The following is a 27,921-nucleotide window of genomic DNA, read 5'->3' on the forward strand; positions in this document are numbered from 1 at the left end:
AAGTATAGTCGCGGGAGTTTGAATTATATTTGCATAAATCAACTTGATCACAATTAGTCTAGTATCATCCAATGGATAATTCAATGTCAAGGTGGCAAATAATACTTAAAAACCAAATGGTATAAATACACTATTGAGACAGCAGAAATGGCAATTAGAAGATGTTGCATATTGGTTCAAACTTCATAACTTGAACAAATTTTCCCTTATAAAACGACAATCTTCAAAATATTCTAAAATTATTATAAATATGAACTTACTCTTATTTTTGTTAAGAAGATAAATTTTATTTTTATCAACTTGATCCCATTTTGCCCTTATATATTTGCACAAAAATTGATATTAAGTTGAGATTTACAATATTTTAGGTGTATTTTAGAGATTGTCATTTAGCGAATGGGGTAATCCAAAATTTACCATTTTCTTAAAGAATTGTACGTCAAATTAATAGTGAATTGAATAAGGACCAGTTCGATAATGCTATTACTTTCAAAATAATTGTTATTAGCTATGCAGTAGAAATAATGAGTTATAAAGAAAATCAATTAAATGTTAAACAAAATTTATTTTTCAAAATACTGTAAATTTAAAAAACACTTGTATATGTTTAGTTTATCGTACTGGGAATGACAAATCTCATTCCATCCCGTCCTATTACCACCCTATATAATGTTAATAAAATTTAAATAATTACAAACATGTATTATATAACTTTTTTACTCTGTATATATAAAATAATTGATAACTAAAATAAATATTTTTACTTATTAATTTTATTTTTTATTTTTGTTATCTCAATATAATTGGTAAGAATAATAATGCATTTAAATGCAATGATTTTATTTCTTGATTGAATAAAGTTAATCTTAAATTTTTATAATATTTGTGAGGATGTATATAAAATTGCTATTTAGTATTAAATTGATTCTCAAAATCATATTTTAGAAAGTTTTTCCTTCCTTACTTTTTAAAATGTTCTATAGGATGAAGTGATTTTAAAAGTCATTTTTTAAAAAAATTTATCAAAGACAAATTAACTTTTACCACTTTTGAACCTCTTAAAAACAATCTCAAATGAATCCTACTATCAATAACAATGAGATAAATATTTTATGTATAAATTCATTTCTTCGATGTTCTTCCTTTCTATATAGGAATTGCAAAAACCCAAGCCGATCCTAGGTATGACAATGCTTGGATCCAACCTGAACATGTTTTTTGCACACCCAAGGCTGGCTAATTTTTATAATATTATATATATTTTTTAATTTATAAAAAAACCAAAATTTATATTTTATAATTTTTTTATATATATTTAATTATTTATAATTTTATGGTTTTTAAATTTTTATTTTAATGAAATTATACTTAAAAATATAAACTTTAAATATTTAAAATTTTAAATATATGTAATAGTTACACCAAATAAATATAATTATTTAAAATAATATATAATTTATACTCAAACTTATCAAGTGAAACTCGAATCCGGCCCAACCTCATTCCCTACCCCACCCGCATCACCCGAGTTCGGTCTAGGCAGATGTTTTTGACACGCCTAGTTCTGTACATATCTTTCCATGCATACCTTTTCCTATATACTAAACTATCTATGCATACCTTTTCCTATAAACTAACTCCTTACAAAATAATGTTATGCATTAACAAACAAATAACCATTTAAAATCAATGGACACAAAACAAATCCACTCTTTTATGTACAAAGTAAAATACAATTCATGGATAGTCTAACAGTGCAAACTTTACATGCAAACCAATCTTACCCCCCTCAGTCACTAGCTTGGCAGCTGTTACTAACCAATGTCCTGGGACATCATGGGGACCCCGCACAACCTCTGCTGTTTCCACAAATTTAAGAACCTTTCCCTTGCAAACCTGAGTAGGTGGACCATCTGGAAATACACCAGAATTTAGCACAACTGGAGCCTGCTTTTGGGGACCAGTGATACTCCTTTGAGTGAATGAGAATGTTGTACTCAGATTCATAAGAAAACTAGACTTGTGAGTTCTTGGTGCAGCTGCCCACTCTGTCTTTCGGATTGCACAGTTGGGTAAGTAGGTGAAGAGAAGACGAAGATGCAGCACTGTCTTGGGCCGCTTCCCTTTGGTGAGGAGCTGTGCACCAGTGACAATAAAAACACCACTTGAATCTCCATGCAACCAGTTTGGATCATACTTAACCACTGACGTGCACACATTGGAGTATCTTTTCCATTTCATAGGTTCTAAAAATTGGTCACTAGATTTGTAGTCATCAGAACCACGCCATTGACATGGTCTGCATACAGAGCTGTTGGCTGCAGGAAAGGTCATGATATTTGGTAGGCTCGTGAGATGTTGTGTATGCAATGCCAGCCGATTACATTTTTTTCCTTCCAAGTATAAGCGCAGGCCAACCACTGGTTTTTGATCACTTGAAACCTGATATGGCACAAAGAGAGAAATTTAAAGTACCAAATCAGCAATGGTAGGCTTTTAACAGCTGAACTTGTCATAAGACATAAAAGGTACGATTTTTTTAATACATTCATACCCCCTCAACCCACACCAAATTAAAGAAATTTTCCCTCCAAGGTTAGTGTCAAGGGTAAATGGAACCAATGTCATACAAACAACACACACACACACACAAACACATATTTAGTGGCTTACATACTATATTGTAGAAAGTATCCCCAAAGGATAGCTCGGTTGTCCTCTTTCCATGAAGCAAGAGGTCAAGGGTTCAATTCCATGGGGATGCTCGACTTGGGCTGGATGTATGGTATATATATGTGTGCATGGTGTGTGTGTGTGTGTATACATATATATATTGGAAACTGCTATGATGCTATGAAATATTCAAACACTAAACACCCAGTCATTTGCTACAAACTAAAATTGTAAGTAGAGAACACACAGAGATGGGTTTTTAAGTCGATAAGAAAACAAGAAGGAAAGGGAATAAGATCTATATTGGAAACTGCTACAATGCTATGAAATATTCAAACACTAAACACCCAGTCATTTGCTACAAACTAAAATTGTAAGTAGAGAACACACGGAGATGGGTTTTTAAGTCGATAAGAAAATAAGAAGGAAAGGGAATAAGATCTATATTTATTATTGACCAAACGAAATATGTCAGAGGAGGTATCCAGCCTTCTAGTTCAGTAAAATTGGTAAAGATTTCTTGGGTTGGTAAAAGAGGTTAAGGGTCGGAAAGGGGCATGTTCTACATTAACATGCTATTTACATAATTTTTTTTTTTAAAAAAAGAATAATTCAAATAAGGGCTGTAAATGAATATGTTCACATTAATTGAACCGTCAAAATTTTTTATTCTATATTAGAGAAAACTTGTATATAGTTATAAGTACAGTCAGACATGTCTTTGATTAATCATCAACATTAAAAGTTTTATAATCTTTTACACAGGAAGTTTAGGTTACTCGAGATAGTACTACTGTATATTAGATCAATTCAATATGGGTTAGATCACCAGTTATTCTTCAGAGAAAATCATGCACAACTAGCAGACCATTAGATTCAAACACTTCAAATGTCTACAATGGTCCGCACTTTCCACCCTTTTGTTCTAAAAAATAAAAAATAAAAAGTAGAGTGATGGCCAAAGCCCAAATCAATTTTTTAACCACCTTCCTCCCTCAAAATTCAAACTCAGATGGCGACCCTAATAACATTGATTGGAAACCACTTGACCGGGGCCCTTAGGGGCCACACTTGGAATGGCAGAATTCTTTGAATCTAATTAGGATTCGGGATCCCATATCAATTGGGACACAATTTGGGAAAAAAATTTTTTAATCCCAATTTAAAATCGATAAGGACTCAAGAGAAAAATTTCCTTATTTTTCAATCAAGATAGGCTTGGGATCAAATTTCAAATCCTGTCAGGATCATGACATCTCGATTCCACCATTTTTTTAATTTAATTTTCATTAAATAATTTTTTTAAAAAGAACCTAAGTGACATATTGACCAAACCACTACCTTATCCTCACCAAATCCAAAACACAAGCTTAAAGAACCAATTAGTTATAGTCTCCCCAACCTTATCCTCACAAGCTCACTACTCCAGCCGCCAAGATCTCCACTCATGATAACACCCTCACGACTGTCAGCCCCTTAGAGTCGGCATGCACAACAGCCTCACGTGGTGATGCCACCACCACCTAAAACCAGCAACCAGCAACGGTGAGCCATCACCAACAAGAAGCTACAGCCTGCAGCATACTCGCAATAAAACGCTAAGCCCACAACTCTCTTATCTCTCCCATATTTGTAACTTTTAACATACAATTTGTAAGTATAGTGTGTGAATTTGATTCAAACTTGTAAATTAAAATAGTGGTTTGTACTCAGGGTTTGTGATGGATAAAAGGATATGTTTGAATTGGAAATTTTGTATTTATTGATTTGAGTTTTTTTTTTTAATTAAATGGGACAGGATTGGGAAAATAGCAGTGCAGATGACGATTTTTCAGTCCCAACTATAAAAAACAGGATCGGATACGAGTGATTTTTTTGTCTCGTTTAAATACTCAGGACACGATCAAGATTGCCAAATCCCGGCCTGTCCTGTCCCGTTGCCTACTCTAGGCCACATTTTCCTCTCTAGGGATTAGGTTTGATGAAGTTATGTAATTCTTTTTAATTTCGTTCATGTTATATTTTGTTTAATTTGCTGTTTAATTGGGTAAAGTTGAAAATACCCTTGACTCAGTTAAAAATCAAGAGTGCAAAAGACCGAAATAATCTTAGCACCATTAAATCTAAGGGAGACTTCAGGGCATTTGAGGGGCACATAAAATCTCCATTATGTTGGGGTAAATTGAAGATTACCAAAAGCATCTAGCTGGTAAACTCAAATTTTTGCTTTTATTCCAATAATTCACCAAGTCTCCTAACTACTACTTAAGCAAGCTTATTTATAGGGTTGGGTTAAGAAAAAGAAATCAATGGAAAATCCTAACCTAAGATAACCTTAATACAAGATAGAATCTTAATATTTCTAGAACTAAAAGATAAAGACAACAGTAATAAAATAAAATCCTAATTTCTAAGAGAATAATGATCTCTCAAATTTTCAAAACCTCAAATTATTAGCTCTTGATTCATCACATATAAACTAATCCATATTCGTAGAGACTTTACACAATGAACACTTATTGGTTAGAAGTTAAAGGAAACAAGATGGTGCTATTAGACTTAGTAGCGACATTTGTAGGTAGAAAATGGTTAAATTTTCAACCCTTTGGAACTTTATAATATGAGACCCCTTGTCCAGACAAGGAAGGAGGAAATAGCAGCTGGTTTTATTAATTTTTGGGTCACGATGACTTTGGAGTCTGATTATAATTTAGGAACACCCTGAGAGCTTCCTCAGCCAAACCAATAAAGTTTTTCTCTTTTTCATCAAGTATTCTGAATCAATAAAAAGCCACTTTGATTTCAACTGAATCTACAAACGAAAATGCAAGTTGTTTCTTTTATTACTCATAATCTAAGCAATCATGAGATTTCCTCTGATCTTCAAAATTTTTTTGCTTTATGCATCTCTCTAGGTTCAACGAGATAATATGCCATCATTCACAACATACATTTAATATAGTTATGTGACTTTTGAGAGCTAATAAATTAATAAGTCTAGAACTTTGTTAATCATCAAGTACCTGAGTCGAGCTGACATGAACCTTTGGACCCATGAAACTGAATTGCAGGGAAGGACAAGAACCCTTTTTATTTTGATGCCGAAGCGGGAGCTCACAGAACATAGGTGCCCATTGCCGGGGAACTTGAAACTCCAAGAAGTACTGCAAATCCTCTAGGGCTGGCTTGTCTGGAAAGAGACAACCCCATTAACGAAAAAATTAATTTAGAAGATGAGAAACTTATAAACTTATGAATATAAACATGCTACAATGACTGAGGAAATAATTTTTTATGCAGAAGAACGTATAGAATAAAATAACTCAACTCTGTGCTTTAGTACAGAGATTTGAGTGACTTTAATACTGCATTTAAATGACAGAGAAAAACAGCCAGTGACTAGTAGAAATTAATTCTAATATCGAAAGCCTTCATCCTTCTTTTAATTTACTTGATCCTTGTCAACTATTGAGGTGGTTTTTGGTCTGTTTATGCACTCATGCACGCATGGAAACTAATGCAATAGACATACAAGTCTAAACCATATACCCAATGATACTTCTAAAATAGCGAAGTCTGAGCAATTAAAATAGAACAGTAAATTAAGAACTGATTTTCAATTGACTGATTCGGTATGGAAGCACGTACAACGCAAATACAAGTTGATTGCATGACTAAGGTAGCCGCTGCCTGGAATCCCAGTAAGCAGAGCAGTAATGGGTACAAACTTGAAGAGAATTCCTTCTGGTTTAGCAGGAACAGTCTGCAGCCAACTGGAATGATTCTGCAAGAACACATCGCCACCTCTTTTTGAACAGACAATGGTGAGTCCCTGTAAGTGAAAATTAAAGACAGAAAGATTCAAAGCCTGCATATTGATTCAAATTTTTTTTTTCAATAAGAAAACTATAAGTATTTGTATTAATGAATAATGGACATATTACACTTTAGTAGTGGATCAGGTATCCATCCAAAATTAATCAAAGCTAAACAACACAGTATCAATCCCCAAAAGTCTGATTTAACCCAAAAGAGACTTCCTAACCCTCTACAAAAATGAGCAGAATACACTGTAAATCCCTAAAAATCCCCTCCAATTAAGATGAATGAAGAAAAATGAAGTTTCCTGGAAATCCTTAGTCACCGACAACCAAACGAAGCAAAAAGGTGAACTCTATCCCACAATCTATCATAACTGTCCCCTCTTGACTCTTTGAGGCTTCTACTGCTTCTTTCATTCCAAATGACCCAAAAGATAGCTGAAACTGCATTTCTCCAAAAAGTCTTAGCTTTCCTCCCTTTTCCAAAGGTATCAATGCTCTCCATTAACAAAGCTTCACAAGGACATGGAATAATAGCCCAAGAAAAATTTACTTCTTTGCATAATTTTTCCCAAAATCTAGAAGCAACCTCACAACGAAGAAACAAATGATTAGTGTTCTCTTCACTTTTTCTACACATCACACACCATGAAGACAAAAGATGCATAGATGGATACTTTTTTTGAATCACTTCACTAGTGTTAATTTTTCTTTGAGCTAGGCCCCAAAGAATGAATTGATTTACTATTTATCTATCTATTTATTTTATTTATTTATTTATTTATTTTTTGTGGTGGGTGTGGGGAATCTATCTTTCCATATCATTAATTAGCAATCCAAGATAGGATTCACAAGTGAAAACTCCAGAAGACTTCAACTTCTGCACTCTCTTCTTTCCCTTCATCAATAGTAAGACTATCAATCAAATTCATAACAGTAGCAAACTTTTGAATTTCTTTCTCTCTCTCAAGTTTCTTTTGAAATTCAAGCTCCAATTCCAATTGGAAGGAGAAGAGAATTTCACAGAAGAATGGATTGCACCATTTTTATAAGAGCAAAGTCTATAAAGATGAGGTGCATACTCACACAAAGGAGCATCTCAGATCCATTTGTCATCCCAAAATCTAATAGATTTACCATTTTCCATGACTAACTCAGTATGGGTAATGTAAGATTCATATTCCTCAGAAATATGAATCAGAACGAACACAGGCATCTCTAACAGGTAATGACTTACATCCTTGCTTGATGTTTCGGTAATACTGGTTAACTGCATCGTGTTTGAGCGAAGAATCTGACTGAAAATTTCTGGAACCTACAGCAATATTTAGCAAAATTTATCATCAAGGCAAAATAACATCCAATTTTGACTGAAGCAAAAATACCTTCTGTTCTGTATTTATTTATTTTTTTTAAAAAAAAAAACCTTCTGTTTTCCATCTCTTGTTTTCCTTTCCAGAAACGAAGGGCTTTTTCCATCTGAAAATAGATAATCTCCAAGATCCTCTAAATATCTTCTGAGATCGGCAGGAGGGATCGCTGATGAAGGTTTCTGTCTAACACAAATTAAATCTTGACCTCCAACAGCCATCCCCACTATTATGTGTGTCCCATATGTTTGAATGAACCTGCCTACTAAAATGATTAGCATCCAGTACCACACCAAGGCAAGTTTATGAACAAATCAATGTGGCTTATCTACCAAACTATTTAGAGTGAACAACAAGTATACAGGTCTTACCAAGCAACATTGCCCACATAATGATCTGCTGCACACCCACACAGGTGCCTTGGACACATGGAAGCAGCAAACACTCCAAAAAGAATAATAAATAACTACACACATTCCAAGGCACCCATGTGGGGATCTTGCTCACCAGAAGTAAATAAGTAATATGTCTAGCCAGATCAATTCTCTCTCTTATGTTAGTTTGTATTTTAACACGAAGTCTGAATAGTGAGGGCGCCCTCACCTTAAAAAAATACAGACCAGGCTATAAAAAAATATAAGAAAAAAGGACTTCAATTCAATAAAAGAAAAAAAAACAATGCATTAGTAAAGCACTTTGTTTCTTGTCTTTTAGTTTGGTCCTCACTTTATTAAAATGAGGCTCCCTCATTAGATAATTATTCATACATGTGTGTGAGTGGAGTGTAATAAGGAAACAATGGCATTCGTATTTCCAATTCAAAAAAGCATAGCATATGGCATCCACTGTAAAAATAAGTTTCTAAAAATCCTTTTCTAACGATAATCAAAATATAGTTAAAAAACAGAGTTCTCTTGAATACCAATTTCTATATGCTTCCACAATTAGCTTTAGAAAAGTTAAATTCCACACAAATTGTAATCATATGATTAATCAAAAGCCTCTAGACCATAAGGCATGTTTATTCAAAGTAGAATCCTAGTAAGGATCTGTCAGTGTAGTAACAAACTCTTGGGAAAACAGCTGAAGAGTAATCATCACTCATATTTCACCACAATATGGAAAGTCAAGGCCATTAGAATTGCCCACAATAGCATGTAAATGGTAACACAGATGAAAGGCCAATACAGTTAACGAGTCAAAAGAAAAAGTCTAGGCAAAATGAATGTTACTAAGTCAAATCAAACTTCAATTTTCATGTAAGTCAAATCAGACTTCGATTTTAATGCTGGAAATTGATGCATCATTGACTCATGAGAACTATCATAGTAAGAAAACAAACATGTTATCTACTAAAAAATAATTGGTAGAATGCTTATAAAATAAATCTGCTACAGGACATTTCTTCAGTACATAATTTTAGAACAAAGCCCTGTAACTATGTCTTTCTACCACCATCGACATGAATATGCCATTCACTAAGTGTTTCAAAGTTCTTCATCTGCCATTGCCAGACCTTTGTACTGCCAGCTATGGAACTGTCAAAGTGACAAAATGGATAGAAACCATTCTAAATTATCATTAAAAGTTTTGCTGATTTCAATAAAGATGAGACAATGCTTACTCAATATGAGTTGAATTCAGCAAAGACAATCCTCACTTATAATGTGAAAACAATAATAAAAGATAAAAATCCTCCAGAATAGGAAATGAGCAAAATATGATGACTTCAAGAGTGTCAAAATTCTAGTAGCCATCTTAAAACCATGCCACTGGATTCTTCAGTTGAGAAACATAAGAACTCCATAAGGATTATTACAAAACTTCTGTAGATTCCAGATCTAGTAAGTGTAAATGAAATTAAATTGCTTGGTATTTCTTTATTCAATTAATGAGCAAGATAGAACCTAGATCTCCAGTACCAACCCCTGTAATTTTACAAGCGAACTAACTACCCCGATAGAGGCCCCTCCGTAATATTTTGTATGAATTTGTTAATTTTTATAAAATATAAGTAAGCACTAAGTCCAGTCATTAAAATGAATGATTAATAAGTCAGTTAAGTTTCATTTTTTTTTCCTTGTTTGCCATTAAACAGGTCCTTGATCTTCTCGTAAATGACTGCAGTAGGCTCTAGTTTGGAGTTATTTTCCCTAGATTGTTACAGAAAAGTTTAATAGAGTGTCTATTAAAAATCTAGTTACTTGAATAGGGTAAGAGTCATATTTAATAAAACGTGAAAACTCAGAGACCTAAATATTCTTTTAATCAACGATCTGTTAAAAATTTGTTCTGCTAGTTGGAACTTTTGAGAAAGCATTTTAAATGCACAAGGAACTTTGAATCATTAGACAATAAATAATGTATGAAGATTTCAATTTAGCTATCCACCTAGACAAAACGCTGGAGAATTAGAAACATGGAATTGAAACACGGATACTATTCCATGTTATAGGGGGGCACATATTCATATTGTCACTCTATCAAACATTGAATATCAAATACTTGACAAGTTGAGTGTTTCCAACATTTGTTAAGGACACATTCATACGATAAACATAGGTAAGAATTTACCATCTTACTTTTAAAATTGAAAAATGGTTCTGAAACTAAAGTGATTAGATGTGCTGCAACTCACCCACATTTTGAATGCAGGAATATATTTTAATTTCCTTGTTACTTGGGCTAGAAGAATTAGAAAACTTTAAAAAGCGGAATATTGTGTAAGCAAAATGCTATCTACTAAAGAAATGAAGAGTTAAATAGCTACCTAGCCAACGATGCTGGATCCCAATGGGGAGGAACTGCCATCTTTACATGGTCTTGTAGTTCTAAAGAAGATGTTGTAAGGTGCAAATAGTACAATGAAATGAAGTAACCATCAAAGGCAAGATATTTGGTGTCTGCAGCATCATGGAACCAGTCCCCAGTCAAATCGAAAATAGCATTAAGATATCCCGAAGGAACTTTCCCTTGAATTGAACATTTCTGATTTAGTAATTCAGACATCTGCAGAGAAGGAGCAAGATAACAGGGAACATAAATTCTATGAATTTAATAAATAAATAAATAATATATATATATATATATATATATCTCTGTGTGTGTGTGTGAATAATAAATGAAAAAAGGAGTATAAATAAATACACCTGATTGAATTCAAGAACATCGGATTTAAAACGAATTCGATCGCCTTTATCCACGCGAATATCTTGAGAAACAGCTTTGATGGTGACCCCAGTTGGAGGAATTAGAAGGTCCCGTTTGTTAACCTCATCAAGAACCACCAATCTCTGACTTCCCTTTGCAAATCGAAGTCTAAAATCACTCGTCAGATCAAAACCTTTGCCTAAAGCCTCCATCGCCACCTCCATCGATGACTGATGATTGGTGGACTGCCTTTCTGTAATTTCGGGGTACGTCTACTTAGTTTGAGCAAGAAGAAGAAGATTTTTAGTAGTAGGTAAAAATTGTTGGATTTGGTAATGATTTTAATATGTGTTGTCTAATTAATTTCTCTGGAAGCCAGAGACGTTGAAATGAAATGCATTTTTATTTTTTAGGATGGAAACAAACAAGGATGTGGCAGTAATGGTAATTTCGTCGAAGAAGAAGAAACGCCTGCTGCCCGGCGGGCACACGTGGTTTTGACCGTAGAAAACTTCCTCCTCCCCTCAGTTAATAATAATAATGGTAATCTTTCAATAACTACTGCTTACCTACTCACCACTATAAGTCAACCTAGCATGCAGCGCTGTCAATAAAAATAACTCTAGCAACAAATAGTGTCAATAAATTTTAATTCGACACGTCTCCTCTCCTTGCAAAGATTGCAGAGTCAATACTGCTGTGCAAAAAGTCTTCGTTCATTTTTTTTTCGAGTAAGTCGAGAGTTGGATAAAGCTTATATTCTTCTATGTCTTTCAAGATTTAAATGCACGTAGTTAATTAAATAAAATTATTTTAAAATTGTTTTATTTATTTTCTCTTTTAGTCTTTTCTCACAAATATAAATAGAGGTAAATATAAGTTGTATCACAATATAACTATTGGAGCCGATTGTTTTCTTAATTGATTGAAATTAGGTTATTAAGTTTGTTTATTTTCTCAATTTAATGAAAAATTCAGTTTTTTTATTTAATCTAAAAAATCTGAATATTATTGTTAAAATATATTCTCTAAAATATCTATATCTAATCAATTTATTTTCTTTCTTATCTAAATAAAACTTACTAATTAGCATTATTTTTCGTTTTTATAACTTGTGACAGTCTACTAGTATATTATTATTCTTTTGATTTTTTTTGTTTTCTTTAAATTAGTATTATTTATCTTTACAATCTTTTTATGAAAATTTTTCATATATAACATCATGAACTACCATAAGATTGATTAAAATGTTCAAACTTAGAAAATTAAAGGATTGTATTAAAGTAAACATAAATTAGGATTGTATTCAAGTAAACATAAATTATGTTATGATAAAATATTGTCTTATTTATATTCTTTGATATCATTATTATTTATTTAACGCTTAAAATTTATAAGTTCACAAAATGTAGAAGTATTGATTTTCAAATAATTTAAGTTAAAAAAAAAACAACTTAATTCTTATTGTCAAAGAATCAAATAAAAAAATAAACATGTCTTTCATATTTAGACATTTTGATTTATTCAGAATTCAATTTTATTCAGGCCTGTTTTGATTTCATATTAAAAAAAAAAAAGTCACCTATGATAATTGTGTTATATTTCCTTGGTACGGAATTGGTTGAAATCAGAATAGGAACACGAATAAGAGTAAGGTGTTTATTTAAGCTGCAAGGATCAAAATCCAAATCGAAATGAACTGTATTTTCATTGATAGATTTACTTTGTCTTATAATTGAAATAGATTGTTTTAAATTACTAAAAGCCATCAGTTAAAATTATGCATTTATTTCAAACAAAATAATAAATAAATATTTTTTAAAATGAAATATATGCTTTTTTATTATATTATTGAGCTTAATGTCATGATCTTTGAATAAACTAGTTATATTATTATTTAATATATAAATGAGGTATAAAAGAAATATTTTATTTTCTTTAAGGGTAAAAATATCAATTCATTCTCTATTCTCATTCTTCCATTTTCATTCCCACATCTCCATAGGAATGAGGAGGAGATTTTCATTCCTCTTACCTAGTTAATCGCAATAGATCTGTTGATTGTATGTGTTTGTATTCCTTATTGCAAAGATATCAATGTTATAAAAAAAAATAACTTTAGTTTGATACAATTAATTTTGTTGATTGCATATGTTTGTACTTCTTTTTATATCAATATTAAAAAATTACATTAGTTTGATATGATCAAAATCATGGCATCGATATTGTAATTAAACACAAATTGTGTAAATGAAACATTAAAAAAAACTTGTAAATCAACATTAAGTTCAAAATAAAATATAAATTATGTAAATGGAATATAAGACTTGTAAATAGAAGGTAATATAAGTAAACTAACATAAAAATGGTAAATTGGTGTATTATTGGTGAACAAAACAAAAACTTATAGATGTAATTATAAAACTTGTAAATCAATATTAAATGTGAAATAAAACATAAATTGTGGAAATGGAATATAAGACTTGTGAATATAAGGTGAACAAGTAAATCAATATAAGAATGATAATTTGATATATTATTGGTAAATAAAGCAAAAACTTATAGATATCATGTAAAACTTATAAATCGACATTAACTATAAAATAAAATATAAATGATGTAAATGAAATATAATACTTGTAAATGAAAGGTTAAAAAAAATAGGAGTGATAAATTGATATATTATTAGTAAATAAAATATAAAGCTTATCGATATAACATAAAACTTGTAAATCAACAGTAACTGTAAAATAAAAGATAAATTAAATATATAAAACATATAACTTGTAAATAGAAGGTCAAGCATAGAAGTGATAAAATAATGTATTACTGATGAACAAAAAAAGAACTTACAAAAGTTATATAAAACTTGTAAATTAACATTAAGTGTAAAATAAAATATAAATTATATAAATGAAACAGAAGACTTGTAAATGGAATACAAAACAAGTAAATTTAGTAGAGTTATTAAAAAAAATAAAAACTGACAAGTATAAAATAAAAACTCATTATAATAATAATTATCTTATATATGTACTTTATATTCACTTTTTTTAATTTGTAAATTGAATAATGATCATTATTATTTATTTAATACATGTGATGATATATGTGAAATTTTATTAAGGTTAAAACTTATTATAAAAATCAAATTTTTGAAAAACTGTTCTTTTCGTATTCCTCAAAACTAATTAAAAGATAAGTAATTATGCATCCTTCTAAGCATCCTCGATAGCAAGCCCAAATGATATTTTAGTTTAAGTAAGAAGTAAAGTTTAAAATAATATGAAATATGTATAAAAGTGAAAATTAGATGTAATTTTATCGATATTTTATATGAGTCTAGTAATATAAGAGTATCTTTTTATTTGTTTTGGCTTGATCAACATCAAGAAAAATAATTTTGTTTAAATTAAAATACTATCTAAGCAACCCAAGACGGGGGTGAATTGGGTTCTAAAAATTTTGCAGAACTTAAACAAAACTTAACTCAAATATGAAACAAATTTCAAGCAACAATAAGTAAATCAACCAAAATGTAAAAAGATAAGGGAAGAGAGATTCAAACACAGAGATTTTTACGTGGTTCGGCCAACCTCGCCTACGTCCATGCCTCCAAGCACACCAGGCTTAAGGATTCCACTAGTTAAGCTTTCAAGGCTTCAAGAACACTTACAATTGACTTCAAATGTGTCAATCAACCTTTACACCAAGAGATTATCTCCAATCTCTTAACCCAAATGTATCCCAACACTTCCAATCATTCAAAACGAAGATTACAAATTTGTTTTTCTCTCACACAATATATATGATTACAAATCAATGCCCAATGTGTGAATAAATGAAACAAGAATGAATTTGAAGCTCAATGGATGTTGTATTCTCGATTATAAGCTCAATGATAACGTTGTGATCAACCTTTATGTGAATTTGATTGAGTTTATTTATAGTTGGAACTGAAATATAGCCGTTGTTGACTTTCTGCACGAAATTGGATCGTCGTTAAACGTTATCGGTTAACCGTTTTGATTGGTCCAAGTGACCGTTGAGCTGAAATTTAATTAAATGGTTGACCGTTTGCCACTATCAGTTTGCCGTTAATTTCTAGAGACCTGCAAAACAAATTTCTGCTATTCATTCTTGCTAAACAGTTGAAGATTAACATGAAATGACATTCTAGAAATTATTGGTTAGCCGTTTAAGATTAAGGGTTCATCGGTTTGCCGTCAATATAATGAACATATACATGTTATTAACATTTAAATAACATGTATAATAAACAAACATTATGATAGAAAATAAAAAAAAAATTATAAATGTCCTAGTATATAGAACTTATGGTTAAATTGAGTCAACAAAACTTATTCCAATTGTTTTGAATACAATTTTTTTAGTTTTCAATTGATGAGTATTTCTTTTTTGCTTAGTTAAATTAAATGGATAAATTATTTTTAATTGAATTTTAATATAATTTATAAGTTTTATTTTTTTTTACAATTGTTCTTTTTTATAATTTTAAAACACCAATTTATCACTCTTATATTACTTTAATTGTTTTACCTTCCATTTATTAATCTTATGTGTAATTTTTAAAATTTATGGTTATCAAAGCATTGATACCATGGTTTTTATGATGACATCATAGAATTTTTCTTCTAATAATTAAATTTTGACCAACCATCACCACTAAAGCGATTAGAACATTACATGTGGACTCGCACTAATATAATCAGGGATAAATTTCTCTGTATATCCATTAAAATCAATATATTTCACATTACTTCCAAAATTACGAAGAATAGGCTGCCAACAAGCATTCCATTAGATTTTACCATTAACTTTATTAACGGAAGGGCATATATATCTTTGAACATATTTAAATGAATTTCAATTACAAATAAATCCCTATAACTTCAATGAGTGTGCAAGAGAGAAGCTACCTACGATAAAGAAAAATGTGGGGCTGTTTTCACTCTAAAAATTACTCTAAACACTCTAATTTTAATAAAAAAAATTATTACAAAAAAAATCACCATATGAATTACTATTAAAGATGATTTATTATAAGCCAATGTTATATAATTATTTTGAGCACTCATATAGCTACTCATTATTCAATATACATAAGTCTTATGCTTTAACTTTTATTTCGAACATCTTAATCAATACTTTGATGAATAATGATGAAATCAAATATTTTTATTTTTTATTTTTGCATTCATTATTAATGGAATATTTATTATTATTATTTTCTCATTGCAAGTTATTTTGGGTGTAAAATCCAATGTTAAACATAAATAAACAAACAAATTTAAATAATTTGTGTACAACTTCACTTTATTATATTGTAATATCTTGAAATTGGGTGCATTCACTAGCTTTACTAGGGTTTTAAATAAATAAAGTTAATAATTATTTAAATAGTTTGAGTAAGGATCTTTTTGAATTTTAAAAGAGTGTATAAAATAAAACTTAATTTTTTAAACTCAGTATATGAGTGTAAAAAGTAATAAAATGTTTAAAATAATTTTTGGAGTGTAAATAACCCCACCTAAAGAAAAATATAATGGGAAAAAGCATTTTGATTTGAAGCAATTGACTGTGGCCATCAGATATATGTCATGGTTCAAATTGAAAGTCCGCACACTTCCATTCATCTAGACATCCACAAGAAAGAAACCCTCAATAGTGTTATATATTTTAAAATTAAATCTTAAACAATATAGTATTTACTTATTAAATAATATGATGGTACAATTAATTCATTAAAATTTATAAAAATTATCGACCAAATAATGAAATATGCATTATATACCACATCATAAAATAAAATTTTCAAAACTTTATCACTGTTGATATATATAGTTTAAAATGACATTAACGTACATCCTGTTTCAGAATATAATAGTGATATACATACCACATCAAGCACCACACTGAGCACAACAAGGACCTTTGTGCTATATTTATCAAAACTTCCTAAGAAATTGTAAAAAGTCTTAAATTTTATTTTTAAACTTCTCCTATTAATCCCTTAACTACTTGAATTTGGATTCCAGTAATTGGGATTCCTTTATGTATTGTACTCTATGTTTATTTTTAAGATAATCTAATACTTTTGTAAACTCACATCGACTAAGTTGAGAACTGCGGAATGTAAATAATGCTAGAGATGGATTATCTATAATACTTCTAATTATGGTTTCTTCTATATTAATCATTCCGAATTGGTGTTTTCTAATCCTATATTATATCCTACACCTAATCTAGTATTACAATCTATATGATTTCCTATTATTGCTGGTCTTCCTAAATTATCGACTTGTTTAATATACCCACTAAATGGTTCAATAGAACAATTTAATAACATAAAGCAAGTGTAATTATCTAAAGGCATGCAGCTAACTTTTGATTTTGAAAAATCTTATAAATAGTTGTTCTTCTCTACTAGGCACTCCCCGATTCTATAATAAACTTCAGTCAAATTGATTGAGTACCAAATTATTTTGTCTCAAGTACTAACCAAAATTAGTATTCTTTTTGAAAGTTTCTAAAAATTGTTTCCCAAAAGCGCTAAGTATAACATCAAAATTTTCAATTAAAACCAAAGATTTTTTCAAGAAATCTTCTTCCTCTTAGGGGCATGGAAATCCCAACACAAAGTTCTCTTCTTTCCTAAACACATATTCCTCATCTAAAACGGCACTTTGAGAGTAAAGCTAGGCACTTGGAAGTCCTTCTTCAAGGTTATGGGTTTTTCCGAAAAACCTAAGTTTTTCTCTAGAGTCTAATTTTATTATTTACAAATAAAAAACATTCGTTGCGAGCAAATAAAAAGATACTTGATTTATAATGAAAGATTTACAACATAAAACTTGTTCATTTATAAACACATAGAAATTTACAAAAAGATTGGGCTTTTTTCTATTAGAGAAGAACTAAGCAACTTGGCTACAATACATGCTGAATAAATTATTTACTTAAAGTATCTTCTAATATAATGAGAAGTCAAACAAAAGCTTTAAGAGCTTTTACGGATTGAAGTTTGCTTCAAGATGACTTTCTATATTTTGTGATGATTTTCTAATATGCTTCCTTTTTTTATTGCTCTATCAATGATCAGGTGACTCTTTCTATTTATAGAGTTCTTCCTACCTGCATATCCTTATCTTCTGCTACTTTCTTATTTTCTACTTTCTATGCGTGTGAACTAATATACTTCATGTGACTAAAGGGAGTGTCGATAGAATTATCACCACACTTTTTCCTTTTTAAAAGTTGTGCTTTGAAAAATATAGTGAATGAAGGGTGACTATTGGAGAGTGGACCACTGCTGAGTTATGGTTCTAGTATGTTGTCAAGCTTGTAGGCCTCAATGTCATCTAGGTTACTGTAAAAGTCTCTACTATGATCTTCTTCTTCTTTGCTTGACTGATTTGTCATGAGAGATCTATAAGTTTTAATATCTTCTTAATATTGCTTTCAATAGAAATCTATAAGCTAATTATTTGTGGTCTTTGAGATAAAAGGGCCTTTAAGTAGATTCTAGCAAGAATATGTATATATATATATATATATATATATATATATATATATATATATATATATATTATTAAAGTCTTCAGCGATTAGTTTTGGATAATCAATGAATTCTCTAATCTTAAATTCCCTTACTATTAATCTGCTTCTCCAATGTCTAATATGCTTAGCTAAAGAATTATTAAGCAATATTAGAGCCTTCCAAGTCGTCAAGTTCACTAATGGTATTAGATCCCTTGAGGAAAATGGAATGTTGTGCTTGAAATTCATAGTATACTTCTTCTTTGAATTGTCATTATGGTACTTTTAATTGAACATAAGCTAACATGAACTATTTTCCCGTTGCCATTAGATTAAGCATGGTTGATCCTACCCTCCTTCCAAATGCATCTATCTGATTTGGATCTCTACCAATAACTTGGTTAAGAAAACAAAAATCTAATAATTGTGGAGTTAATATAGTGGTTTCTCTTTGAATTTTAGTTTTGTTGATTTGTATAATCCCATATCAAAGCTAACTCTTGCAATACTGTAAATGAAATGGCACTTGCAATCTGTATATTCTAGTGGAATTTCTTGACAAAGAGTATCAATTCTTGGGCAAACTTTTTGAGTGTTGACATAATAAGTCTCCCATACAATAAGAAATTCAAGTATTTGGAGGGCAAACTTTGGAGTTTCATAGCTATGTTTGGCATGGTCTTGGAGAAAACTCTAAATGAATTTCATTTTTTCACTTTGCATTTTGGCAAGATACTCTTTGATAATGAGTCGACCATAGTGGGGTAGCTTTGAAAAGTTCAATATTTACATAGAAAAGGTTATACTTTCTCTCATTTCCAGCTCACTCGAGTTAAGTGTTTTACACTCATTATCTGCTTTAACTAGTGGGTTAAAGGTTTTTTTTGCCTTTATTTGTTAGTGGGGCTGATAAAGTCTAGAGCTTATCCTTTAGAGAATCTCTTTATATATAAGTCTCAGCATTTGTCATTTAATCTTTTAAAATTTTTTTACTATTGTTTCATAATGATCGCAAAAAGACAAAATATTAGTGGAAGATGAAACGACTCCACTACCTTGTGTATATTGAACACACGATGATGGGTGCTGAGTTAAAAATGGTACACAACTAGCTATGTTTTTTTGCTAATGGGCTTATGAAAAAGGTAAGACCAATTTTTTGTTTTGTAGCATCAAGGGTTGATTTGAAATCATAAAATCCTTAGTAATTAGGCTTGCAAAAATTTGTGATTTGTTGAAGAACTTTAGGTTAAGTATGGTAGATACTTGGTGTAAATCCTTTAAAAATCATGTAAGAACTAAAATGTTTTACCTAAGGATTTAATTTGATTTTTTAATAATAAAATTTAAAGTTGTTAAGATCTTTCTACTTTCATTCTTTGCATTCCAAAAGCTGTCTAGAAGGCATTGTTGTGATTCATCTATGTGACTGCCAGGAAAAGGCTCAAAGGATAAATTGGTCCCTTTTTGGAATGTTGGTAGACTAATATGACCAAAGGTCATTTTCTTGTTGTTCGCCTACAAAATCATAAAGTATGTTAGAATAAATTTCTTTACTTAACTAATCAGTTAATTTATTATCTACTCCTTTTATGTGATCAAATTCTACCTTATAACCATTTTCTGTTATGGTATTAACAAAATTTAACCATTTTTTACTACTTAGCTCTTTCTCATTAGTTTTATTATAAATCTAACCATTACTTTACAATCTCTCCTTACTATGAAAGGTTGATTGAGAAATAATTTAAAAAGCATTAATGACTCATAGTAATCTAGGTTGGTTAAATTATTTTTAAATTCTTTATAAAGGCCTGATGAGTATGTACAAATCTTTTCAGTATTATTACTATCATATTTACTTGGTTTGGAAAGTAATATTACTCTCTATTCATTCTCACTAGCATCTGTTTTTATAACTTTATATGCAGTTTCTGATAGTAAAGTTATATATAGTAATTCTTTACAAATGGTCTTTATTTTTCTAGCCAATTCTATACCTGAAGAATTAAAAGATTTTTGACCTCTTTGTTTAGTTTTACTGTACAAAGGTCTTATTAGCTTACTAAGATCTTTTATGTACATCCTAGTATAATTTAATATTCCTAAAAAGGCTTGTAATTTCTTGGTATCTTTTATTTTATTTGGAAAATCTAGTATCTTCTTTACTATGTATTCTTGTAATTTTATCTTTCCTTTTCTTATTTTCTTTTCTAGAAGTTCTATGAACTCTTTACAGAGTTCCATTTTCTTCTTATTAATTATAAGTTCGTTATTGACAAACTCATTAAAAACTATAAGTGGATGATTATAATGATCTTCTAAATTTTTACAAAACACTAATATGTCATCTATATATACTAAAACAAATTTACTATTTTCTAAATATTAAAACAATCTTACGTAGAAAGATAGAAATGGCACTTTTAGTCCAAATGATATAACTATCCATTTGAAGTGTCCTTCAAGGCAGTTGAAGACAGCCCATAGAATGGAATCATCATCCATCTTAATTTGCCAAAATCCTAATCTATAATCAAAAACTTGCCAAATATATTTACATATTGGATGCAATTAATTAAATGAACTTTATCTAGGATTTTATATTGATTTTCATATTTATTGTCATTCAAACACTTATAGTTTATGACCATTCGCACTTTTCCTCTTTTAACTTTTGCATGGTTTCTAACCATATATGTTGTGCTTTTATGCCTACTATTACTATATCTAATTACTCTTAATTTTAACAATTCTGTTATTTGAATACTAAATTCTTCAATCTCTTGTGGATTAAAGCCTCCTTTAGCCATTTTAATAGCAAATTCTACATTTTTTTTTGTCTAAGTAGACTTATAAATTTGTTTCTATCCCAATATTTAATTGGGTTTTCTCCTAAAATTTGTGTAGTTTCTGCTACTCTAATTATTTCTTATAAAATATTATTTTTCAATCTTTTAAATTTAGGCCTTTTAATCTGTACATCTTTATTTTTAAACATGAAAATAAGATCATAAAAATCTTCTAGATCTGAATTACAAAAGTCTACTTCTTTATTAATATACAGTCTTTCTAAATCTTCTAAGAAATTATCTATAACTTCTCTACTAGTTTCTATTATTAGGTCATGTTGAAAGTCTAAATCACTACTTGTTCCTATTTTTAAATCATGTGAAAAGTTAAAATCAAAATAACTACTATTGGTTCCACCATGCTTTGCAAGCAAATTTGATTGAACATGTTGATGTTGTGGAAAATTAGAAAGGCAAAAATCAGTCGGGGTGACAACTGTCCTTTTAAAGAATGTAACAAATTTACTATTTATTAACATGCTTTCTTTACTACAATATATAAAATTTAATCATAAAACAAATTTAAAATTGTGATTTATTGGAATAACCCATACTTGTGGTAAGAGATAATATTTATCAAATATTCATCCTTTACCTCAATACTTTGTTTATTTTTTTTGCCTATTTTGGTTATGTTTTAATTCAAGGATTTTTTTTTGTCTAAATTCAATGTCTTATTTTTTTAACTAAAATTCTAATCTTTCTATTTCTAATTTTAATCTCTCTATTTCTAAATTTTGGGTTTCTATAGTTTGCCTAGATTCTTGTATTTCTATTTGCTAAAGGTTATAAGTCTTAATTAAACAAAATTTACAAACTTCTATCCTACAATTCTTACATTTATATCTAAGTTCTATTTTAGAAAAAATTTACATATATGACATCTAACATTATTAGATCCTTGTTTATGTATGAATTCATGTTGACATTCTACTTTTTCATCTAATTGTTCTAGACCTAATCTTTCTATATCTAATTCATAAAATTGCAATCTTCATCATAATAATCGGTGGAGGGAGATTCTTCAGAATTAGGTTCTAAATTTAAATATTCTAATTTTTAAATTTCATAAACGTTAATTATACTATAGGCTTCACTATCATCGCTATTACATCTTCTTCTAAGTTATGTGAAAGATTGACATGTTCTTTGAAACGGTCATTTCTTTTGTTAAGACAAGCATTTGCTAGATGTTTTGGATCTCCGCAAATGAAACAAGTACATTTCTTCGTGCTAGGCTTCTTAACGTACTTAGTATCCCTTTTCCATTTCTTATATGATCGACTCTTCCTAAGGATTTTTCTCTTATTACTGTATTTAGGGGGCTCAAAATTTTTTAAAAATATTTTTTATATATTTTTATCTTTATATTGTTGTAGACTATAAATAACTTTTTTACAAAAATCACAAGATTGCTTTTTTGAGCATATTCTAAGCCATTTTTGGTGATGAATCAACAATCTGAAGTGTTTTTCTTGCGTATTCTTAGTCCTATTACTAAACCTTTCTTAAAGCTCTTACTCTTCCAATCATTTTCTATTTATCTTTATAAAATTCCTGGTAATTTTCTAAAATATTTTTCTCTTGTTTCTTCATCAAGCGATTCACCAGTTTTGTTGGCAATTTATGCAAATCATTGCCAAAATTGTCTAAGATATTTCCAACTTGAAAATTGAAGTTGGACAAGGTCTGCTAATGCTAAATTTTGTATTGAGCTACTGCCACTAGCTAGGCCTACTCTTATACATATTACTGTAATAAGACTTGTAAAATTATATTGAGTTATTTCCTAACGCTTTGGTCTCTTAGACTCCTTCAACAAAATCTCTTTTATAAATATTATACCAATTTCCTATTGTTTCTCCTAATAATGTTTTTAAAAATTCCCAAATATCATCACTATGATTTCGGTTTTGCCAAGCTCTGATTGCATCTGTTTCCTATCTATCTAAGACTTCTGGCAATGATTGTGGATCTCAAGTTGCTAAATTTAATAGGATATCAAATTGACTTGCTATTGGCAATGCTCTAATCTCTTCTCTTGGTTGTTTTTCACCATTAGTTTTATGATCTTTATCTTTTCCACTATAATTTTCCCTTGTAATAGGATAACTTCCTCCTAAGTTATATTTTGTATCTCTTGGTGCTGATTAATTAAAACTTATTTTCCCATGTTTACGTGCATTGGTAATGCTACTACTAGCTTCTTCCATTACATAATCCTTTTTTATGGACTCCTATGTTTTAAATATCATACTGGTTGATTAACACTGAAAAGTATACATTTAATAAGGTTAAAAATTATCAATTTTTCACCAACAGTGTTGATTAATACGCTCATAACTTATAAATTATCTTAATGCTTTCCTAATAAATTTTTATATTAATTTTATTTGTAGTATGTTAATTTTTATATTTTAGGAATAAAGAGGGAATTGGAACTGAAAGTAGGAAACAAAGAAGATAAATTACTGGAGTCTTTTGGAATGCATTATTGAGGAGATGTAATTAATAAAAAATGAAAATAAAAATAAAAAAGGGAAGTGAGCTATATCGTGATAGTTAGGTGGCCATTTTTCCATTTGACTATCACACATTTCAATGTAAATATGTAATTGAAAAAATAATAATAAAATAAAAGATGATGATATTTTGCTGCTTAGTGAAGGCAATGAGAGGAAGAACAGGGGGAGTGCAGAGAAGTGAAGAAAGGAGCTGAAACTGATGCTTAGAAAAAATTCTTCTTTTGTGTAGTGAATTCTCTTGTAATATATTTCAGAAGTTTGTTAAATAAAATGAGCATTTTGTTTATCAATATGATTGGCTAATTTCTTAAGCTGAAGTGAAAGGTGAAGCACAAGAATTCAAATTATTAAATTAACTACTCTCTCAAATGAATCCTAAAGTTTTTTTTTTGGTACTTTTTTCCTTATCAGATTCTTTTATGTCATGTCAATTTATCTAGATCTCCTTGGATCTATATAGTATTTTGACATAATGTTGACACTCCAATATAGTTGTGGTACATTAAATACTTGATTTCATATTTATCCATACAAATGGTTAGCTAAAGATTAAATGGCATAATAATCAACTGTCAAAATGAATGCAAAATATAAATATGAGAGGGTATTGGGACAATAATTTGACAACCGAAAGGGGATCTCGTAATCTTAGCATTTTTTTTGCAAATTGGTCTCTATTAATTTCGTTTTCTGCAATTAATTTTTGTCTAATAATTGACTATTTGATTTTTAAATTACATGTGGTTCGACCTTGAACTCACCGGGTTATGTTATAATTAAACACTCTTGTACTTGGGAGTAAATAACACTTTTGATTGTGTCACTGGCTTATAACTTTCCTTCTAATATATCATCTATGTATTGGGTATAGTATTCTCTTTCTAAAACTTCTACTGTCTGATTATGACTCATTTCTAACATTAATTCATCATATCTAGAATAAAGAATTTTATTCATTTCTTTCCATATAAATTCTTCTTCTATAGCCATTAAAGTATTTTCTAGATCATCATCCTGACTAGTGATCGTATCTACTTGGTAATTATAATTTCCAAATCTTAAATCTACTAAACCATCACTATTATGGTAAATTACATTATCTTCTTGTACTAAAATTAAAATTATCTAATTTTCAATCTAGTCCTGCATTAGTTTTTGCTGAGAAACTTTTTGCCTGAATAGCCTTAATTCCTTTAGTTCCTATAATGTTTATTATCTGGTTATTATCTAATTGGTATTTCGTTATGCTATTTTCACTAAGTCTTCCTATAAATCCTGTGCAAATTAATAAGTTATCTTCATTTCTTTTTGTATGTAACCTTTAGTTTTTTTATTGCTATTTTTAAATCCTTGTAAAAGTATTAGCTTTTACTAAACAGTCTAAGGTAAATGTACTATTCATCCCTTATTATTCATGTCTAGTTTTATACTTCTTAAAGTTCTTTGTTCTATATTTGTAAATCCATCATCATAAAGACAAACCAAGACTTTTCACCTAAATTCTTTCTATATAATCCTTTTACTCCTATTATAATTGGTTCTGTGTGGGCCTCTTTGAATCCTTATAACTAATCTGATTATAAGAAACCTTATCTATTAAATATAATTTTATCATTTGATTCTCATGTGCTCATGACACATATCTTTCACTATAATTTTGATATAGTAAAGATTTACTAAATAATTTTTCCTTTTTATATTTTATATTTGGTTTGATCATATCTAATTTATTTTGTCTAAACCTTTCAATCTGTTTGTCTATATTTATAAGGCTTTTTATTTTAACATTCTCATCTTCTTCTTCTTTTCTTACTTAATATTCTTTTTAAATAATTACCATCAATTTACTAATACTGGTTATCTTCTTTCCTTTATCCTTAGTATTATTTAAAACTCCTAGTTTTCTTAGGCTGGAAGCATCCTATATCAGTGTTGATTTTAATTTTTTTCAAATCTTCCTATCAAGTTTTCTAATTCTGAAGCTGGCATGGCTTCTAAACTCTTAGTATTATTTAATTACTTTAATTTTAATTTTTCCTTCTTCTATTCTTGAAATCTTACCCAATTTTACTATATTTTGATCTTTATAAATTCTAATTTTTCTTCTAAATTCTTGAGAATTACTTTATTTTCTCTTTAAATATCTAAGACCATCTTAAAATTCTAATTAAGTTTATCAAATTTTAATTTCAAATTTCTACTTGAATTAACTATTAAATATACTAAACTATTTAACAAAGATTTTTTTTATGTAGATCGTGTTTAAAATTGCCTTCTATATTACAAAATATATAATATCTATCTAAAGTTGTCTTTTTACTATGATAAATGCTAAGTTCTAAATTTAAATATTCAATTCTCTTCATAAATTTTGGATCTTCTAGTTAGAATTAACTAATTAAATCATGCTATGATATCAATTCGTGCACTTATTTTTCAGCTTAATATTAATAAAGGGGTGTCAATAACTAATTTGTAAAGAATTAAAAGCTTTCGTAATTTAACTATTATGAAACTCATTATTCGGTGCTTAATGTTCTCTTTGTGGTGAGAACATCATTTTCTTTTAGAACAAAAAAGATAAAAGAACATAAAAAGACAAAAAAATTACATTCAGATCCCTAAAAAATTATCAATTTAGAAAATACACAGTTTTCTAAATAATTTGATAAAAACGAAGCTAAGATCAACAAAATGGTATTAGAGCCTAGTTTGGTTCAAAAGATTTTGGAATATTATGGCATATCGGCAAGAAACTAGCGACATATATTCTGATGGTTAACCTGAATGGGAATTATATTAGTTTGTACTATCGGTATAACAAGCCACATACCTAATTATTTCAAAATCAAAGATAAAAATGGACGAAACAATCATCTATTTTATAAATAATTATCTAAGATAGATAATAAAACAATCAAGGATAATATAACTAAACATAGACAATATTATTGATTGGATCAAAATGATTTAAATATTAAATAGTTAGAACAATTGTATTCATCACGTGTTCGTGAATTCAGAGTTGAAGAACTCATAATAACCATTATGATTATGTTGAAGATCTCAAAATAAATTATAATAAACAATTATCTATTAAACAAAGAGATTACTATAATTAGAATAATAAAAGGATTAGGGGTAAAAAATATCCTTTTTATGATACGCTTATAGGATGCAAAGATTTATTTATGCATAAACTTTGCCTTATATATAAAGGATTAGAAAAGAACTATATTCACAAGGATATAAGAAATATCATATGTCATAAATATCTTATTGAATCTAATGAATTATTAGAAAGATAGTACAATAAATAGACTACCAAAACCACTAATAATTTTCTGAAGATATAGAAACTAGTAGGTTTCCACCTTATGGAAGATTTCAACTATTTGATTAAGTAAATGATTCATATATGTGGGGAAATAATCAGTTAAACTAGATTTCTCTATATTTATTGAATAAATTAAGAAACCCTAATTGATCTATAAATGATGTAGAAAGTGCAAATGAAACACCTGAGATCAAAAATTTTAATGATGAAAATATGAAACAAGTCAAAAAATTAGGAGAACAAATAAGTGAAGAATTTGATCAAGTTAGACAATTGATAAGACTTCATTAAAGATTATGATAAGTTAAAACAAGAAATCATTAATGTCATGAATAGAAATTCAATAGATGTAAGATTAAATAAAACAGAAATTCAATTAAATAAAATTGAAAAATTTGTTGAGCAACTTGGTAATAAGTTTGCAATAAATACATAATGGAAAGTTACAAAATGATTGAAGTACAAGAGATCAATAACAATATGGACGAATTACTAATGGTAATTCAAGAACAAAATAAAATTTTACAAGATACCATAATTTATTATAATGAAAAGAAAAATAATGAAATTATTAACAAGTCTGAGAATGTTAAGTGAAAACACATACAATGGTTTAAAAGAATTATCTAATCC

General features: G+C 29.2%; 1 protein-coding gene and 1 long non-coding RNA gene across 2 annotated transcripts; one reads left to right on the forward strand and one right to left on the reverse strand.

Moving 5' to 3' along the window:
- Window positions 1–1,641: 1,641 nt before the first annotated feature.
- On the reverse strand, window positions 1,642–11,507 carry LOC102614320 (MACPF domain-containing protein At1g14780-like). The gene is made up of 7 exons (XM_006492907.4): window positions 11,014–11,507; window positions 10,635–10,873; window positions 7,921–8,122; window positions 7,732–7,809; window positions 6,322–6,505; window positions 5,697–5,863; window positions 1,642–2,442 (listed from the first exon to the last, which is right to left on the reverse strand). The coding sequence occupies exons 1-7, from the start codon at window positions 11,236–11,238 to the stop codon at window positions 1,738–1,740; spliced, it is 1,800 nt and encodes a 599-aa protein (XP_006492970.2). The 5' UTR covers window positions 11,239–11,507; the 3' UTR covers window positions 1,642–1,737.
- LOC112496142 (uncharacterized) lies at window positions 4,011–4,680 on the forward strand. Its single transcript, XR_003062625.2, has 2 exons — window positions 4,011–4,326; window positions 4,472–4,680. It is a non-coding gene; the product is annotated as an uncharacterized LOC112496142 (long non-coding RNA).
- Window positions 11,508–27,921: the final 16,414 nt, after the last annotated feature.

This window comes from Citrus sinensis, chromosome 9 (genome assembly GCF_022201045.2).
Source record: "Citrus sinensis cultivar Valencia sweet orange chromosome 9, DVS_A1.0, whole genome shotgun sequence".
Taxonomy (NCBI): domain Eukaryota; kingdom Viridiplantae; phylum Streptophyta; class Magnoliopsida; order Sapindales; family Rutaceae; genus Citrus; species Citrus sinensis.